The sequence below is a fragment of the Osmerus eperlanus genome, chromosome 26, assembly GCF_963692335.1.
Source record: "Osmerus eperlanus chromosome 26, fOsmEpe2.1, whole genome shotgun sequence".
In the NCBI taxonomy this organism is placed as follows: domain Eukaryota; kingdom Metazoa; phylum Chordata; class Actinopteri; order Osmeriformes; family Osmeridae; genus Osmerus; species Osmerus eperlanus.
In genome coordinates, this window is record NC_085043.1 from 10,580,612 (window position 1) to 10,597,903 (window position 17,292).

The window sequence follows — 17,292 nt, forward strand, 5'->3', positions numbered from 1 at the left end:
GTCGGGACTGAGCAGTGTGTGCTACCTTGTCGGGGCCTGAGCAGTGTGTGCTACCTTGTCGGGACTGAGCAGTGTGTGCTACCTTGTCGGGACTGAGCAGTGTGTGCTACCTTGTCGGGACTGAGCAAGGCCCAGCAGAACTGCCAGGCCTGAGGAGACACCTGAGCCTGCATGAGCCACTTCTGGGCCAGGTTCTTGTTCTCTATGTTGGGGTCATAGTACAACTGGTGCAGAGCCTGGGGGAGACAGGGAGAGAGAGAGGGAGGGAGGGGAGGGCAGGGAGAGAGAGAGGGAGGGGAGGGAGGGGAGGGAGGGAGGGAGGGAGGGAGGGAGGGAGGGAGGGAGGGAGGGAGGGAGGGAGGGAGGGAGAGAGAGGGAGGGAGGGAGGGCAGGGAGAGAGAGAGGGAGGGGAGGGCAGGGAGAGAGAGAGGGAGGGGAGGAGGGCAGGGCGACAAGGAGAGAGAGAGGGAGGGGAGGGAGGCAGGGAGAGAGAGAGGGAGGGGAGGGCAGGGATACAGGGAGAGAGAGAGGGAGGGGAGGGCAGGGAGAGAGAGAGGGAGGGGAGGGCAGGGCGACAAGGAGAGAGAGGGAGGGGAGGGAGGGGCAGGGAGAGAGAGAGGGAGGGGAGGGCAGGGATACAGGGAGAGAGGGGAGGCTTTAGCTCAGTGGGTTTGGTCTGAGTCCAGGCACACATGGTATTACATTTATTAAAACAGTTGTAAACAACGCATAACACGCAGAGAGGTAGCTCACAGGAAGGAGAGAGGAGTGTGTGTGTACGTATGTGTGCGTGTTCTCTTGTGCGAGAGAACGAAAAACTAAGAAACAATTCCTCCGTTGCCAATGGTGACAGTATCCCAGCTGGCAAACGAGGATATAATTAGACCCACACGTTGGCTTTCAACACACACACACACACACACACCACACACACAAGCACACTAAAAACACCTTCAAAAAGCCAGCTTCAATCTCTCCCCTCCACACACACACACACACCCTGTCTGAGTGACTGAACAGAAACTGTGCTTCCTGTAAGAGACTGCAGCTGATACGCCAGGAAGCACTCCAGCATCACTGTAGCATAGAGAAAGTGTGTGTGTGTGTGTGGAGAACGGCGGTGCCTGGCTCTGTCTCTCTCTCTCTGTGCCTCCCTCTCTGTCTCCTTTTCTGTCTCTCTGCCTCCCTCTCTGTCTCTCTCTCCCTCTCTGTCTCCCTTTCTGTCTCTCTGTCTCCCTCCCTCCTTCTCTCCCTCTCTCCCTCCCTCTCTCTCTGCCTCCCTCCCTCTCTGCTTCCCTCCCTCTCTGTCTCCCTCCCTCTCTGTCTCCCTCCCTCTCTGTCTCTCTCCCTCTCTGTCTCTCTCCCTCTCTGCCTCTCTGCCTCCCTCCCTCTCTCCCTCTCTGTCTCCCTCCCTCTCTGTCTCCCTTTCTGTCTCTCTGCCTCCCTCCCTCTGTCTCCCTCCCTCTCTGTCTCTCTGCCTCCCTCCCTCTCTGTCTCCCTCCCTCTCTGTCTCTCTGCCTCCCTCCCTCTCTGCCTCCCTCCCTCTCTGCGTCCCTCCCTCTCTGCCTCCCTCCCTCTCTGCGTCCCTCCCTCTCTGCCTCCCTCCCTCTCTGTCTCCCTCCCTCTCTGTCTCTCTGCCTCCCTCCCTCTCTGTCTCCCTCCCTCTCTGTCTCCCTCCCTCTCTGTCTCTCTCTCCCAGCACTGCCTCCTCCTCTCATGTCTGTTCACACAGCACAGCAATGCTGACACAAACACGGACCACCATGACTGACTGACAGGCAGACAGACAGGCAGGCAGACAGGCTGGCAGACAGGCAGGCACACAGACAGACAGACAGATGGAGTGAGATACTTCTGTGAGATATAGTGTCATATTGACATGACCGCTGCCTGTCAACATAGCAACTTGGTTGTACTGATGCACCCTGTTGCCACAGTAATTATGTATTGACACACCTTGTTGCCACTATAACTATGTACTGAAACACCTTGTTGCCACAGTAACTACGTACTAACACACCTTGTTGCCACTATAACTATGTACTGAAACACCTTGTTGCCACAGTAACTACATACTGACACACCTTGTTGCCACAGTAACTACGTACTGAGATCAGATGTCCTGTCCATTGATCTGTCCTTATCTTCAATTAAGGTTATTTGTGTGTGTGTGTTTGTTCACGTGTGTATGAATGTGTTTGTGAGTGTAAGTATGTGCGTATGTATGTACAGTATGTGTGTGTGTGTTTACACGGATATAACCGCGAGCAGGTGGAAAGTTAAATGCTAAAATGGCGCCGTCATATTGTTAACAGGCAGACAGCATGGCCACTCTGTCACAATCTGGACTGAGGACAGGAGGAGAGCAAGCTGCAGGTCACTATGGAGACGCCTCCCTGAGGTCCCACCCTTTACCTCCCTCGCTCCAGTCTCTCCCCTCTCCTCCCACCCCTCTCTCTCTCTCTCTCTCTCTCTGATGTCGTTGCATACCCTCCTCCCCTCCTCCTCCTCCATCTAATCTGATCATTTCTGCTCCTCTGCAGCAACACCTTGCTGGCTCTCCCTCCCTCCGCCCATCCCTCCTCTCCTCCCTTCCCCCTCTCCCCCTCCTCCCCCCTAGTGGGTGGCCACCCAGCAACAGGAAGATTCATCCCCGCAACCAGCCCCCTGCCACACCAGTCCACACACTCTACTACGCACACACAGACAGACAGTGACAGAGGGAGACAGGACACCTGACAGCTTGTCTAACTGATTCGGGGCTGTGGTGGCCGGGTCTGGCCGACACCGAAGGAAACATGGAGACAGACCGACAGACAAGCAGGCAGACAGACTCACGGTCACACAAATAGTCTGTAACACACGCACGTAGTCTCTCTCCAACAAACACACACACGTTAAATATAGGTTTGGAATGACTGAGGTGAACAGTCCCAAACAAAAGATAACTAAAGCGAACCTAGTCTTTCAGTTTAACACACTATAAATTGCTTAAAACCTGATTTATCTTAAGCCCCTTCTAGATTGAATCATTCGGATTTCATCCATCACTGAAGAAAGAGAAAATGCCAAACCAGGAATCTCACTAGATAGTGTATTAAGCGTGTGGTACCTTCTCCACGTTTTCCACTGTAAAATCCAGTGCATCCGGACTCGTTGCTATCCTCGCAGATATCTCCATGTCTTCTGAACGCGACCGTCGATGGGGATCCAGGCAGCTAGCTAGCCAGCTAGCGCGCTAATTCGATGGTCTACTCTGTCTGTTTCTATCTTGTTATTCAAAACACAGGAGACGGATTTCTAGCTAAGTGATAGCTAGGAGGACAAATTAATTCCCGCTTCGAAGAGGGGATTCTGGAGCTTCGCTTGTTCCTTTAAAGGGAGTCAGTATTTACGCCGGTAACTGAATGACAGGAGCCGCTGCTAGCTAGCTAAAAGGCTCGTAGCACCATCACTCGCTAGCCAGTTAGCCTAGCCTAGTCTAACAAACGGTACCTGAATGTGACCAACTATTTAGCTAGCCAATAAAACGTTGGTCAACAATATGGTTAAATATTATATTGACTGGCTACTATTTAAACATGCGTGGGTTCATGTAGGTAAATGGCAGCTTATGTCTAGATATTCTCCTGTTCGTACTGCGACGGTAGTGAAGATGATGCTGGACAGACACCGCTCGGTCCCACTGTTCGTACAGGGTTGCCAGGTTTAGATCAAATCTGAAACCCCCGATAGGAGTCAATCTCTATGTGAGTTATCTGTCAGATGAACTGTGAACTGCTATAAAGTCATTATAAAGTCGAGATGATTCCACATTGAGACATGGCATAACATTTGCGTTGCAAATGGAGCAATAAAAATAGTAGGCTAAGCATGTTATCATCATAACCTATTAAGGCCGTAAATCCGACACTGTAACATTTAGGTGCATAAGCCGTTTGTTACATATTTATGATATAACTTTGTATTGTCATTCAAAGCAAGACAGTTAGATAAGGTTAATATCCATTCAGTCAACAATAGCATGGGGAAGTGCAAAGCCCATTTTAAAAGGGTTGATTGTTTCCCGCTATACTTTCTAAACTGGAAATGTGTTCAGAAAGACATGACTTTCCCTGGTGGGTGTTTTGGTTGAGTTTCCGATTGAATAATTCACACTTGTGGAACCACAGCGACAGCTTGTGGCGCTATAAACACTCATTTATAAACACTCATTTAACTCGAGTAACGCCGCTGGTCACCACTGTATCTGTTACAAAGTGCGTTTGAAATAAGACACTATTGCCGTTACTCAATTGTCGACAATTAGCCTATACTTACTTAACCCTTGTGTTATCTTCGGGTCATTCTGACCCATCAGTCATTGTGACCCACTGTCGTATTGCGACAAATTTACCTCATACAAAAACAAAGTGAAGCATTTTCTTTTAACTGTCGGGCTGTCTCAGACCTCCCACATTGCAATGGTTAAAAGAAAATTATTTTTATTTGTTTTTGTATTGGGTGAAATTGGGTAAACACAACGATGGTTCGTTGTGAACCTTTGGGTCATGTGACCCGAAGGCAGCACGAGGGTTAAAGCAAATTTTAATATTTTAAGGGTAAAATAAACACACACACATATGTTGACGCTAATACACAGCATAGCCTATAGCCTAGGCTACTGTAGGATGGTATATCATTAGTTAGTAGCCTAAACTTAGAGAAAGCGCATCTCGTCACGGCTCCTCCTCCGTGATCCAAACTAACCACCTTTCAGAATTGGGTGACGCGCGCGCTTAGGTGGTAACTGTAACGTTATTGTCTGAATATGAAGCTTGGGCAAAACAGACTAAACTGACAAAACCGAACCGGAAGGTCTGCCTTTAACATTGCAACGCACATAGGACATACGGTTTTTGAACTTGCTGAACAGTTTGTCAAATTTGAAAGGAGTGCGGAACACGTGGCAGTCTATGTAAAACGGACAGAGCGCAGCCCTGGCGCTTCCACACGCGCAGACTGACAAGCTGAGTTGAATCCCGGCGACGTCTCACGGACTCAGCGTAGTCGACGGTTATTGCTGACGCACAGAGACTTGCGGCTTTTAGTCCTGAAATAGTCAACGATACTTTATTTGTGATTGTAAAGTGGACGATGGAGAACACAGTGCACGCCGCTCTTCACGCGCTGTTGCTCCTCAGCCTGGTTTCGCGGGTTACAGGTAAGACGCTTCGTTTCAATGTACAGGAAATATGACAGCTTTGATTCTAGTGTAGATGGATCACTTTTAAAATGCGAAAAAGGCGCGCATGAATGACATTTGACATATTAATGTGTGATGCGTGTTTTCTGTGATTAAGTAAAGTATGTCAGAGGTACAGTTTAAGTTCCTGGTTACCTTAGCTGTAATCATTTACCTACGTTTACATAGGCCTAGCTGACGTTTTTATTCAAATCGACATAAACAACACAGTGAGTATAGTAAGTAGCCTATTAGAAGATCACCGATCAGAAGCGCGGAGTTGTACTGTGTTGTAAGACATCAGCAACATCCGTGTCTGCCAGCGGCTTCGTGCTGCGTGGGTTCAAAAAACTCTTTCCGCTCCAAATGTGGGTAGGTCTGTCATCCTGCAGCCTGGGTCAACATCCACACACACACACACACACACAATTTCTCTTTATGCTTTTCCCGTCCCCTACACACACAAGTACACACTGTAGTGGAGTTGAAGGAACAAGGCCAGTATTGTACCACTACTCGCCTGTGGGTCTTATGATTTGTGTTACGATGTCTGCATGTATACAAAAGGAGTTGGGGCACAAATTATACAGCCACGTGCGTGTGTGTTATGATCTGTGTGCGTGTGTGTGAGTGTGAGTGATGAGGAAGAGAATGAAAGGAACCATGACTCTGGTCTGTGAGCATTAATGACATCAGTGTTGTGTTCTTCTTCAAACAGGCAGCAGAGCCAGATAGTTGAATTAGATGTGTAGCTCAGTGGTAGAACATCTGACTGCCGGTCACAGGTTCAAATCCCCCCGTTGCTTTGGATAAAAGCATCAGCTAAGTGAAGCACATGATTACCAACCTGTGTTTTTGTCTCCAGGCCAGGACCCCAGTGTGGCTCCCCAGAAAGAGCACCGTGTCCTGGGGAGACCCCATGCTGACAGCTCCCCCTCTGGAGGGTCCCTCTCTCCCTTTAAGGGGCTCAACAACACAAATACCACCAGTAACACCAGCAGTAACATCACCAGCATCACCAGTAACACCACCAGTATCACCAGCAGTAACATAACCAGCATCACCAGTAACACCACCAGTATCACCAGTAACATCACCAACAACATCGCCAACACCAGCACCATGGCAACAGTGGAGCCCCCCCTCCCCCCAAAGGAGGACCGTAACACCCCAGGTAAGCTGAGGCTTATTCAGGGGAGGGAATGTGGAGAGACAGGGGCAGGGGGAGGAGGGGAGCTGGGATTTAATACAGTGTGATTTCTTACAGAGAGGTGAGACTTTTAGAGCCTGCCGTGCACACATACACACTCAGACACACACACACTCAGACACACACAGCTCTGGTTCACACCACCTCTCTACACACTCCAGAACGGCTGCACCCAATCATGAGGATGTGAAAGTTATATGGACGAAAGTAAACCTGAAGAAAAATGGGGAAAATGTTGATTTTTGTTTTGTTTTGAACTCCTTCACACACACATACATATTCAAACGAGCATACTGAACGGCACACCCATCCTGACCCTAACCCTGACCCTAACCCTGACCCTAACCCTGACCCTAACCCTGAGCTCTCTCCTCCAGGTGTGATGACCCTTGCCCCCCCTCCCTCCCCAGAGGGGGGGCTCTCGGGAACAGATGAATTAGAGAAAACCTCCACACCTGTTAACCGTACAGCCCACACCCCCCACAGCCCCACACCTGCACCCCACACTGTCACCACACACACACGCCCCACACCTGCACCCCACACTGTCACCACACACACACACCCCACACCTGCACCCCACACTGTCACCACACACACACGCCCCACACCTGCACCCCACACTGTCACCACACACACACACCCCAGCCCCCCGCCTCACCCTCCTAAAAAACATTCAACCACATCCTCCCCCAGCCTGGCCACCCCTCCCCCCACCTCCCCCCAGGACCTCCCGCCCTCCGCCCTCCAGACCTCCAGCCCAGAGCAGTCTGCCCACCCCCCCAGCAGCAGCCCCCCAGCCCAGGCCAAGACCCAGGACGACAGCCCCCCTCAGCTCAACGTAGGGGATGGTGAGCAGAGACACGCATCCCTCACTCAAGTAGAACAGTCCCACTTTTTTTTGTAAACTTTTTTTCAAAAATATATTTTTAACCTTTCAATTTTTTTTTCAAAACTTTTGGGGAAACCAGCCCTAACCCTCCTCAACACAACATAGCTCTGATTGTGGGCTAGTGCGATGGTAGCTTCAGATCTACTGGGTTGGGAATCTGTGTGTGTGTTCGTGTGTGTGTCGAGGCAGGAACAGACTTGTACAAGGAAACAAAGAACAACATGGTCTTTGTTGAGATGCCAGCTCAGCCCGGGGTCACAAACACACACTTTGCGCACACACACACACACATGCAAACATGCTCGTATACTACATCAGTGTCATTTTTAGTTTTCTGTCCTGTTCATGTGTTCATATGTGCGTCAGCGGAGGCTGACCCGGTAAGCTCCGCCCCCAGTCTGGACCCCCTGCTGGCTGGCCTGGTCGCAGCCTTCATCATCACCGCCATCATCATCACCCTCCTCGTCTTCATCAAGCTGCGGCGCCGTGACAACCGGCCAGAGTTCCGCCGGCTGCAGGACCTCCCCATGGTGAGTCTGGTCTAGTCTGGTCCTGATCTGGTCCTGATCTGGTCTAGTCTGGTCCTGATCTGGTCCTGATCTGGTCTAGTCTGGTCCTGATCTGGTCTAGTCTGGTCCTGATCTGGTCTAGGCTGGTCCTGATCTGGTCTAGGCTGGTCCTGATCTGGTCCCGATCTGGTTCCTGTAACCGTGTAGCTGTGTGACATCAGTGTGTGTGTGACATCAGTGTGTGTGTGACATCAGTGTGTGTGACGGTGTGTCCTGTGTTTGCAGGATGATATGATGGAGGACTCACCTCTGTACAGCTACTGACCTGGAACTCTGCACCTCCTGGTGCTCTCTGCTGGACTGAGTCAGGGCGACCCTGCCTCCTCTCTGCTCTTCACCTCTCCCCTCCTCTCCTCTCTCATGTGCAACTCGTATACGAGACCAGGACAAGGAGACCAGGAGAGACCAGAGAGGGACGGAGACCAGGAGAGAAGACACCAGGAGAGAGGAGAGACCAGGAGGTAGAGACCAGGACTGGACTGAGTGGTGTCTGGTCTGAGTTATAGTATAGATGCACTTTACGTTGTATTGGTTATTTGTGTGTGTGAGAGAAAGCGTGTGTGAGTGAAATAGAGCGTGTGTGTTTGCGTGATGATTATCATTGTGTTTCCATGTAAACAAAAAACATTCTGAAGATCCTGCTGTTACATTCGTTCTGCTAGTTACAGGATGTGCTGTGTGGAGGGCTCCAACACACACACAGGCCCAGGTGCATGCTGGGACAGGCTAACGGTCTCTGCTTTCCTGCCCTCCCCAAGCTTGTCTCTTACAGCGCTGCCAATGCTGCCAGACTGTTACTTAACGCTTTCATGAGCAGAATGTGCCATTGATCATGCGGTGTTCTTGTGTGGAAGCATGTGCCAGCCCAGTTCATTCAGAGCTGTGTGTGTGAGAGAGAGAGTGTGTGTGTGAGAGTGTGTGTGTATTTTAGAGACAACAGGAACAAGCCAACCCTATTCTCCATCCTCCTTCTCAAAAGGGACTAGAACAATAGCATCTAGGAGACTAGAGCCCAATTGTGACGTTTTGTATCGGTTTTACTGCTGTGTTTGATTTTTTTATTTTAATAAAAATATTTAGAATTGTTTGGAGTTAGTGGTTGTCTTCAATAGCAGTGTGACTGAGTAGCAGACACACACACACGCTCAGACACACACACACACGCTCAGACACACACACACGCTCAGACACACACACACGCTCAGACACACACACACGCTCAGACACACACACACGCTCAGACACACGCTCAGACACACACACACGCTCAGACACACACACGCTCAGACACACACACACGCTCAGACACACACACACGCTCAGACACACACACACGCTCAGACACACGCTCACACACACACTGGCAGACTCAGCCAATCAAGAGCTTTTATTCCAGAGCTGACACAGATGTTATTGTGGACTCTATCAGGCTGTCCAGTGGGTCTGTGTGGTGCTGACATGCTGCAGTACTTTACACTGACAATACGACAAGGAGAGAATGGCCTGATTCATTCTGTAGCAGACACAACCAGGGAACTGGAACATCTGCTTCTGCCTGGAGCAGCTGTTCAGTCTGTGTTAGGGAGCAGTTGAGGTTCTCCTGAAGAACCCTGGTTTTGAGTCAATTTTCAAGATAACGGTCACTCTTGATGCCAGAAGCTTCTCATCCTCGCCATGTGGAACCAGTTCCAAGTCTGATCTGTCCCCGGCCTCCTTCACACACTCCCCTCCTCTCTCCCCTCCTCTCTTCCCTCCTCTCTCCCCTTCCCTCCTCTCAGTTCATCAGCAGGCAGCAGCATTCTGACCCTTCCTTGTTCCTGATTGGTCAGAGGTCATCAAGGCTGAGCTCTGATCCCAACTCCAGGTTATCCTCGTCGTCGTCACTTCCCACTCCGAGATCCCGATCTCTGCAGCCGAGGTGTATCCGGGGGCGACGGTGGCGAGGAGCTGGAGGAGGAGAGAGATTAGCTGCTTCAGACTGGGGAGGCTGGGGGAGGGGAGGAGGAGAGAGGGGGAGGAGGAGAGATCCAGATCTCCTTTCTGTCCTGAGAAGAACTTCAAGGTTCAAGTGCTTCTCGTAACAGAGATGTGTGTGTGTGTGTCTAATCATGGCTGCATGTGTACTAATCACTCTGGGAAACATTCAGAGCTCTGATCACAATCACGTACGGGAATACTGACCTGCTGCTGTACAGCCCAGGGGAATACACACACACACGCTCAGACACACACACACACACTCACACACACGCATGCTCACACACACGCTCACACACACGCTCACACACACGCTCACACTGGTCAGGAGGAAATTAGGGTTTCTATGTTCTGTCCTCAGGCAAGAGACTGGTTCTTCTCTCTCTCTGTCTCTCTCTTTCTGTCTCTCTGTTTGTTTCTCTTTGTCTCTCTCTAACGGTGTGGGGGTGTTTTATTCACACACACGGTGGTGAAACATTTTCAGTGTGAGTCATTCGCATTGTGTGAATGACTCACACTGAAAATGTTAGCTCTTATACCTAGCACAGACATGTCTGCCCCCCAACCACCCTCCTGCCCCCCCAACGCACCCTGAGTGTGTGTGTGTGTACGTGTGTTCCTCACCAGGGTCTTGGTCGTCCAGCCAGGAAAGGTCGTCTGAGCTGACCTCCGCCAGGCTGGGGGTGGGACTGAAGTCCTCAGAGCCTGAGTCTGGCTCCGCCTCCTGACCTCTGACCCGGCGCCTGGGGGGCGGAGCTGATACTAAAGCTGCTACAGGGAGAGAACAGATGTTTTGAGTGTGTGTCTCACCTGGTGTGTGTGTGTCTCACCTGGTGTGTGTGTGTCTCACCTGGTGTGTGTGTGTCTCACCTGGTGTGTGTGTGTCTCACCTGGTGTGTGTCTGTCTCACCTGGTGTGTGTGTGTCTCACCTGGTGTGTGTCTGTCTCACCTGGTGTGTGTCTGTCTCACCTGGTGTGTGTGTGTCTCACCTGGTGTGTGTGTGTGTGTCTCACCTGGTGTGTGTGTGTGTCTCACCTGGTGTGTGTGTGTCTCACCTGGTGAGTGTGTGTCTCACCTGGTGTGTGTGTGTCTCACCTGGTGTGTGTGTGTCTCACCTGGTGTGTGTCTGTCTCACCTGGTGTGTGTCTGTCTCACCTGGTGTGTGTGTGTCTCACCTGGTGTGTGTGTGTGTCTCACCTGGTGTGTGTGTGTGTCTCACCTGGTGTGTGTGTGTGTTTGGGGGCAGCAGGGGAGTGTCTCTCTCTGAGAATCAGACTCCTCACCTCCTCCCTCAGCTCCGTCACAGTCACCCTGCAGCAAGACACACACACGTTACACACACGTTACACACACACATGGTACACACACAGGGTATCAGCTCTACCCCTCCACACACACACTATTATAAACACACACTAAGGCACCTTCCGTGCACACACACACACCTGAGCTGTTGCACCTCCTGCTGTGTGTGTGTGTACTGAGAGACGGTCTTGGCCAGGTCCAGGCTGTGCGTTCTGTAGCTGCTGGTCAGCTCCTCTAACGTCTGCACACACACAGGTCACAGGTCAGAGGTTAAAGAAAGGACATAAACACTGTAGGAGAGTCCAGATGTGGAGATACAAGCAGGTGAAAGTTTAGGGTTCAGAGGTCACGCAGGGGAAAGTTTAGGGTTCAGAGGTCACGCAGGGGAAAGGTTAGGGTTCAGAGGTCACGCAGGGGAAAGTTTAGGGTTCAGAGGTCACGCAGGGGAAAGGTTAGGGTTCAGAGGTCACGCAGGGGAAAGTTTAGGGTTCAGAGGTCACGCAGGGGAAAGGTTAGGGTTCAGAGGTCACGCAGGGGAAAGGTTAGGGTTCAGAGGTCACGCAGGGGAAATGTTAGGGTTCAGATGTCACGCAGGTGAAAGGTTAGGGTTCAGATGTCACGCAGGTGAAAGGTTAGGGTTCAGATGTCACGCAGGTGAAAGGTGAGGGTTCAGATGTCACGCAGGTGAAAGGTGAGGGTTCAGAGGTCACGCAGGTGAAAGGTGAGGGTTCAGAGGTCACCTGGCAGCTGCGTTCATACTGCCTCCTGGTCTCCCTGGACTCAGACTGCTGCAGAAACATGTCCTCCTCTTGTCTTCCTGTCTCACACACACACACATGCTGAGTATGTATGTGTGTGTGTCTGAGTGTGTGAGTGTGTGTGTGTGAGCGAGTGTGTGTGTGTATCTGTGTGTGTTTCTCACGTAGTTGTGTCTTCAGATTGTCCACCTCTCTCCTCAGCTGGTCCAGCTCCTCTCTGCGGAGTTTGGAGCTGAAGCTGGAGAGGACAGTCAGAATGAGAGCCCAGTACTCCCCCTCGCCCTCCCAGGTGGCGCCTCCCTCACCTCTCCTCCAGGTTTCCTAGCGACGTCGCCCTGGTGACGTGCGTCCTCAGGCTGGCCAGCTCGCGCCCCACCTCCCTCCTCCATCGCTCCACCCTGCTCTCCTCCTCAGGGCTCCTCCTCTCCTCCTCCCTCTCCCGGCCCGGCCCCTGCCTCAGCCTGGACACCTGCCCTGGGGGCCACATCAGGGCTGACTCTCAGGAACACACACCTGCTCATGACCATGTGACATGTTGACGGGTGTAGTTACCCTGCAGCTCCTCCAGGTGGCGCTGTTGGGACTGTCTCTCTGCTTCCATGTTCCGCAGCCGCTGGGAGAGAGACTCCACGGCCTGACAACGTGAGAAGCCTCATTTAAATATCAATGTCTCTGTCACACACTCACACACACACACACACTCACACACACAAACCTGGCTCTGCAGCTGGAGCTGTGATTGGACGGCGGCCAGGTCTGTCCACTGCAGCACCGGGGTGAGGGAGCAGGAGGGGTGAGGAAGAGGAGGGAGAGGAGGAAGAGGCTCCAAGCCTGACACACCAGACACCTCTCTCACTAGAGCAGAATCTGAGACAGGGGGGGGAGACAGAGGGGGGGGAGACAGAGGGGAGGGGGACAGGGGGGTAGAAATAGACATGTATCAGAGGTGATCTATCAGGTCAGATCAGTATGGGCTGATTCCACTCACCTTGTCTTCCTGTAGGGAGCCTCCCTGGTGAGGTAGCCAGTCTTTCCTGTGGAAACATGACAACGGCTGAAATAACTGGAATTCAAATTGAAATCATATCAATGATTCATTATTGAAAATTGTCAGCAGCTCTTCCTCTCTCCAAGGTGCCCTTCGTATTGTGTTGCTCTATGGCGCCATCTACTGGTAATCTCTACCGAGAATTCAATGTGGTGAAGTTAATTTACCACAATTCGTGTCACCTGTTAGTGGACCGCTGTACTCACCCTCATCTTTGCTACGCTGCCGTCCGCGGCAGACATAATAGAGCTCAGCTGGGTGTCCCAGTTCATCTCGACTCCTCAGCCGCTAAAATCAAATATGTATATAATAAATATGGGCGAGTCAATGTTCGTTGACGGGAGATCGAGCTAGCTAGAAAAATGTATACTGTACAAATAGTCTACGTAGCGTTGCAATGCTAGTAAACTAAACACTCGACGTGTTTGTGGCTGGCTGATAGTGACAGGATAAGACGACTTGCTGCTGCGTGTGAGATGAAGTTACACCGCCCGCGGTTAGCTAGTTTAGACTAGCGGTTTAGTTGCCATGGTGGCTCGAAGGAGCTACGCTAAGTAGCCTTGCTACTAGCGAGACATCGTTAATGATACCAGTTACACACCCTAACCTAACAACTACACATTCAGTCAGACATAGTAGAGCTACCAGTCATGTACTCAAAACTAAAGGACACGGTGACAAAGGATCAAATGCACTGATTTACGTCTGTAAAACACCCTGCTAATAACCTAGCTCCATACTATAAGGGTTGACTAGTCCGAGCTAAGCACCTACTAGGCTGCTGTACCAGTAGCTAGTACTACTAGCTAGTAGTAGTAGTAGCTGTGGTGGACGGAGGCTGAACCTTGCTAAGAGACGAGATCGAGAACCAGGCATTCCATGCAGTCCAATCAATCTGTCTAAAGATGTATATCAGAAGTCCCATTTAAAATGCACAATTGACTTGACAAAATCAGCTCATTATTTATATCGTACATTTTGAAATGCAAACACATAAAATAAATGTATAACCAAGTTAGGTAGCCTGCTAATTAGCTAGCACTACTTACAAACCAACAGCCCCAATCAACTTTTAAATCCAGGAGCGCAACTGTCTACGTAAATGCTCAGGATTGTGGGGGTTGTAGTAGTGAATAGTTAGACGGCGAATACAATTTCTTGTGACTGGAACACCATTCCCCGACATGCATCATTATGTTGATATTCAGCAATGGCGACTCCCCGTGTGAATGTGGAGGATTTCAGAAGACCGCTTCATGATTCACTGTCAAAGCTCGGATTTGAAGTTCATCCTTTCAAGGTATCGTGGCTTCGACTTATCTTTCAAATGTGCTCGACCACGCCGCCTGTTCTACTTTCTCTCTTAAATCTCGCAGATCGGCTGGTACAATGCGGTGTTGCCCTCCGCCCTCCGCGTGCCCCACTCAGACGATACCCTGGCAGTGCTCGTGATCAGTACGCCGTCCATGTTCGAACTCGCCTTTCTGCCTTTCCTGGAGAGCAACGGCTGCCAGGGCCTTTCCGACCCCATAGACCAGTGCGTCAAGCACAACGTTACTACCGCCGTGTCTCAGGTGAGCCGAGCAGACTGCGCCAGGTGTTCGAGTGTCCCGCAGGCCGTTAAATAACTTCTGCAGCATGGGGGAAAGTTTGGTTTCAAATGTGGGTGGGACAGCTTTTTAAATAACTGAGGAAGCGGCCGTTAAATATAATTGTTTTTTTTTAAATAAAAAGTGTGTGTGTGTGGGGGGGGGGGACAGATTTGCAGTTTTCAAGAAGTGTAATGACACTCCGTCCCCGTCCCCGTCCCCCCCTCCGCAGTGTTTCCCAGAGGAGCAGGTAGAGGTGAGTTTCGACTATGAGATGTTGCCCAGCAGGAAGCCCAGGTTCCTGGCCCAGACGGCAGCTCACGTATGTGGAGCAGCTTACTACTACCAGCAGGCTGACGTTCCGGACCAGCCCTGGGGGGACAAGGTGAGGGGGAGGGAGGAGGGCAGCCCTGGGGGGACAAGGTGAGGGGGAGGGAGGAGGGCAGCCCTGGGGGGACAAGGTGAGGGGGAGGGAGGAGGGCAGCCCTGGGGGGACAAGGTGAGGGGAAGGAGGAGGGCAGCCCTGGGGGGACAAGGTGAGGGGGAGGGAGGAGGGCAGCCCTGGGGGGACAAGGTGAGGGGAAGGAGGAGGGCAGCCCTGGGGGGACAAGGTGAGGGGGAGGGAGGAGGGCAGCCCTGGGGGGACAAGGTGAGGGGGAGGGAGGAGGGCAGCCCTGGGGGGACAAGGTGAGGGGAGGGAGGGAGGAGGGCAGCCCTGGGGGGACAAGGTGAGGGGAGGGAGGGAGGAGGGCAGCCCTGGGGGGACAAGGTGAGGGGAGGGAGGGAGGAGGGCAGCCCTGGGGGGACAAGGTGAGGGGGAGGGAGGGAGGAGGGCAGCTCTGGAGGGACAAGGTGAGGGGGAGGGAGGGAGGAGGGCAGCTCTGGAGGGACAAGGTGAGGGGGAGGGAGGAGGGCAGCCCTGGAGGGACAAGGTGAGGGGGAGGGAGGAGGGCAGCTCTGGGGGGACAAGGTGAGGGGGAGGGAGGGAGGAGGGCAGCTCTGGAGGGACAAGGTGAGGGGGAGGGAGGGAGGAGGGCAGCTCTGGAGGGACAAGGTGAGGGGGAGGGAGGGAGGAGGGCAGCTCTGGAGGGACAAGGTGAGGGGGAGGGAGGAGGGCAGCTCTGGAGGGACAAGGTGAGGGGGAGGGAGGGAGGAGGGCAGCCCAGAGGGGTTCCACTATTAGTCTACCTAACCTCCATGTCCTCCCCCTCTAGAAGGTGTACGGTGTGTGTGTGCACCCCCTGCTGGGCGGCTGGTTTGCTGTCCGGGCTCTGCTGCTGTTCCCGGGGGTGCAGGTGGAGCTCCTGCAGACCCCTCCTCCAGACTGTGTCCCCTCCAGAGACGCACGGATTCAGCTGCTGGACGACTTCAACCTGCGCTGGCAGGTAAGACCACAGGGGGAACGTGTGTTGGTGTGTTGGTGTGTGTTGTGTCTAAATTTGTGTGTGTTTTGGCAGGATTGGAGCTACCGCAACATCGTGGCTCCTATCCAGACCTACTCCCAGAAACAGAGGGAGTACTTCTCCTTGCCCCCCCCCCAGCGTGCTGCGCTTCTGCGGGGCTGGGGTTACACACCTGGGGGGGCAAACCTCCAGGACCCCCCTAGCCTCCAGGACCCACCTAGCCTCCAGGACAGAGACACAGGGTACGGCTAACTGATCGATTCTGGATGGACGATGTCCACCGATGTTTCTACCTGTCTGTCTGTTTCTACCTGTCTGTCTGTCTACTTGTCTGTCTGTCTACCTGTCTGTCTGTCTGTCTACCAACTGTGTACTCTTAAGTTGCTACTATGTGCCTAGGTGAGGAGGGTGTAGGGGCAGGTGAGGAGGGTGTAGGGGCAGGTGAGGAGGGTGTTGGGGCAGGTGAGGAGGGTGTAGGTGGAGGTGAGGAGGGTGTAGGGGCAGGTGAGGAGGGTGTAGGGGCAGGTGAGGAGGGTGTAGGGGCAGGTGAGGAGGGTGTTGGGGCAGGTGAGGAGGGTGTTGGGGCAGGTGAGGAGGGTGTAGGGGCAGGTGAGGAGGGTGTTGGGGCAGGTGAGGAGGGTGTAGGGGCAGGTGAGGAGGGTGTAGGGGCAGGTGTACCCTGGGATAAACTGCCTCTAGGAAGCTTGTCTGGATATCTGCTGTGTCTGCATGTCACTCTACTTAAATTATTTTATGGTGAAATGGACAGTTATGCTGATGTCATGTTTAGTGTTGGATCGAAGAACTGACAAGGTTTTACTTGTTGACAATGATGAAAGACAATATCAACATGTGAAAAAAATAAATGCACAATTTTTTTTTATTAGAATGTTTTCAGTATATTTGCCTCTTATCAAAATGAGTAAAACAATCAGATGAAACTTTGGAAACGGTTGTTCCTTAGTGTCATCCATGTCAGTGTTGACTGGGATGTTGTGAAACCCAGTCAACACTAGGGGGAGCTGCTCTCCTGTGCATGAGCAGCTTCCACCTAGTCTCCACTAGGGGGAGCTGCTCTCCTGTGCATGAGCAGCTTCCACCTAGTCTCCACTAGGGGGAGCTGCTCTCCTGTGCATGAGCAGCTTCCACACATCCTCCCGCAGAAGAACTGCCAGCCAGGAACCCGTCAACCGTCTAACTCGAAATGAAAGCAGAAGTTGTGATGCGCATGAAATGAAGAGATCTGGGTTCTGTTGACTTTAGACGTATTCCTCAGTTCTGCATCAATTCTCCTCATGACTAACGCTCACCTCCTT

General features: G+C 52.2%; 3 protein-coding genes across 5 annotated transcripts; 2 read left to right on the top strand and 1 right to left on the bottom strand.

The window, feature by feature from the left end:
* Positions 1-4,678: 4,678 nt before the first annotated feature.
* Positions 4,679-8,986, top strand: LOC134013047 (uncharacterized). The gene is made up of 5 exons (XM_062452786.1): positions 4,679-5,203; positions 6,090-6,398; positions 6,812-7,285; positions 7,693-7,856; positions 8,121-8,986. Exons 1-5 carry the CDS (start codon positions 5,137-5,139, stop codon positions 8,157-8,159), a joined length of 1,053 nt encoding a protein of 350 aa, XP_062308770.1. The 5' UTR covers positions 4,679-5,136; the 3' UTR covers positions 8,160-8,986.
* Positions 8,987-9,263: 277 nt separating this feature from the next.
* Positions 9,264-14,118, bottom strand: LOC134013010 (trichohyalin). 3 transcript variants are annotated; one of them, XM_062452740.1, is made up of 12 exons: positions 14,034-14,118; positions 13,191-13,272; positions 12,925-12,970; positions 12,652-12,803; positions 12,489-12,570; positions 12,242-12,410; positions 12,101-12,174; positions 11,919-11,995; positions 11,319-11,419; positions 11,093-11,184; positions 10,497-10,640; positions 9,264-9,842 (listed from the first exon to the last, which is right to left on the bottom strand). In XM_062452740.1, the coding sequence occupies exons 2-12, from the start codon at positions 13,254-13,256 to the stop codon at positions 9,721-9,723; spliced, it is 1,125 nt and encodes a 374-aa protein (XP_062308724.1). In that variant the 5' UTR covers positions 13,257-13,272; positions 14,034-14,118; the 3' UTR covers positions 9,264-9,720. The 3 variants fall into 3 exon arrangements, with proteins under 3 accessions (XP_062308724.1, XP_062308725.1, XP_062308723.1); XM_062452741.1 differs by having other exon boundaries at positions 10,497-10,643; positions 12,652-12,791; positions 13,191-13,269; positions 14,034-14,109; XM_062452739.1 differs by having other exon boundaries at positions 10,497-10,643; positions 14,034-14,106.
* On the top strand, positions 13,389-16,865 carry mmachc (metabolism of cobalamin associated C). Its single transcript, XM_062452742.1, has 6 exons — positions 13,389-14,284; positions 14,361-14,558; positions 14,806-14,958; positions 15,788-15,958; positions 16,031-16,375; positions 16,628-16,865. Exons 1-5 carry the CDS (start codon positions 14,195-14,197, stop codon positions 16,226-16,228), a joined length of 810 nt encoding a protein of 269 aa, XP_062308726.1. The 5' UTR covers positions 13,389-14,194; the 3' UTR covers positions 16,229-16,375; positions 16,628-16,865.
* Positions 16,866-17,292: the final 427 nt, after the last annotated feature.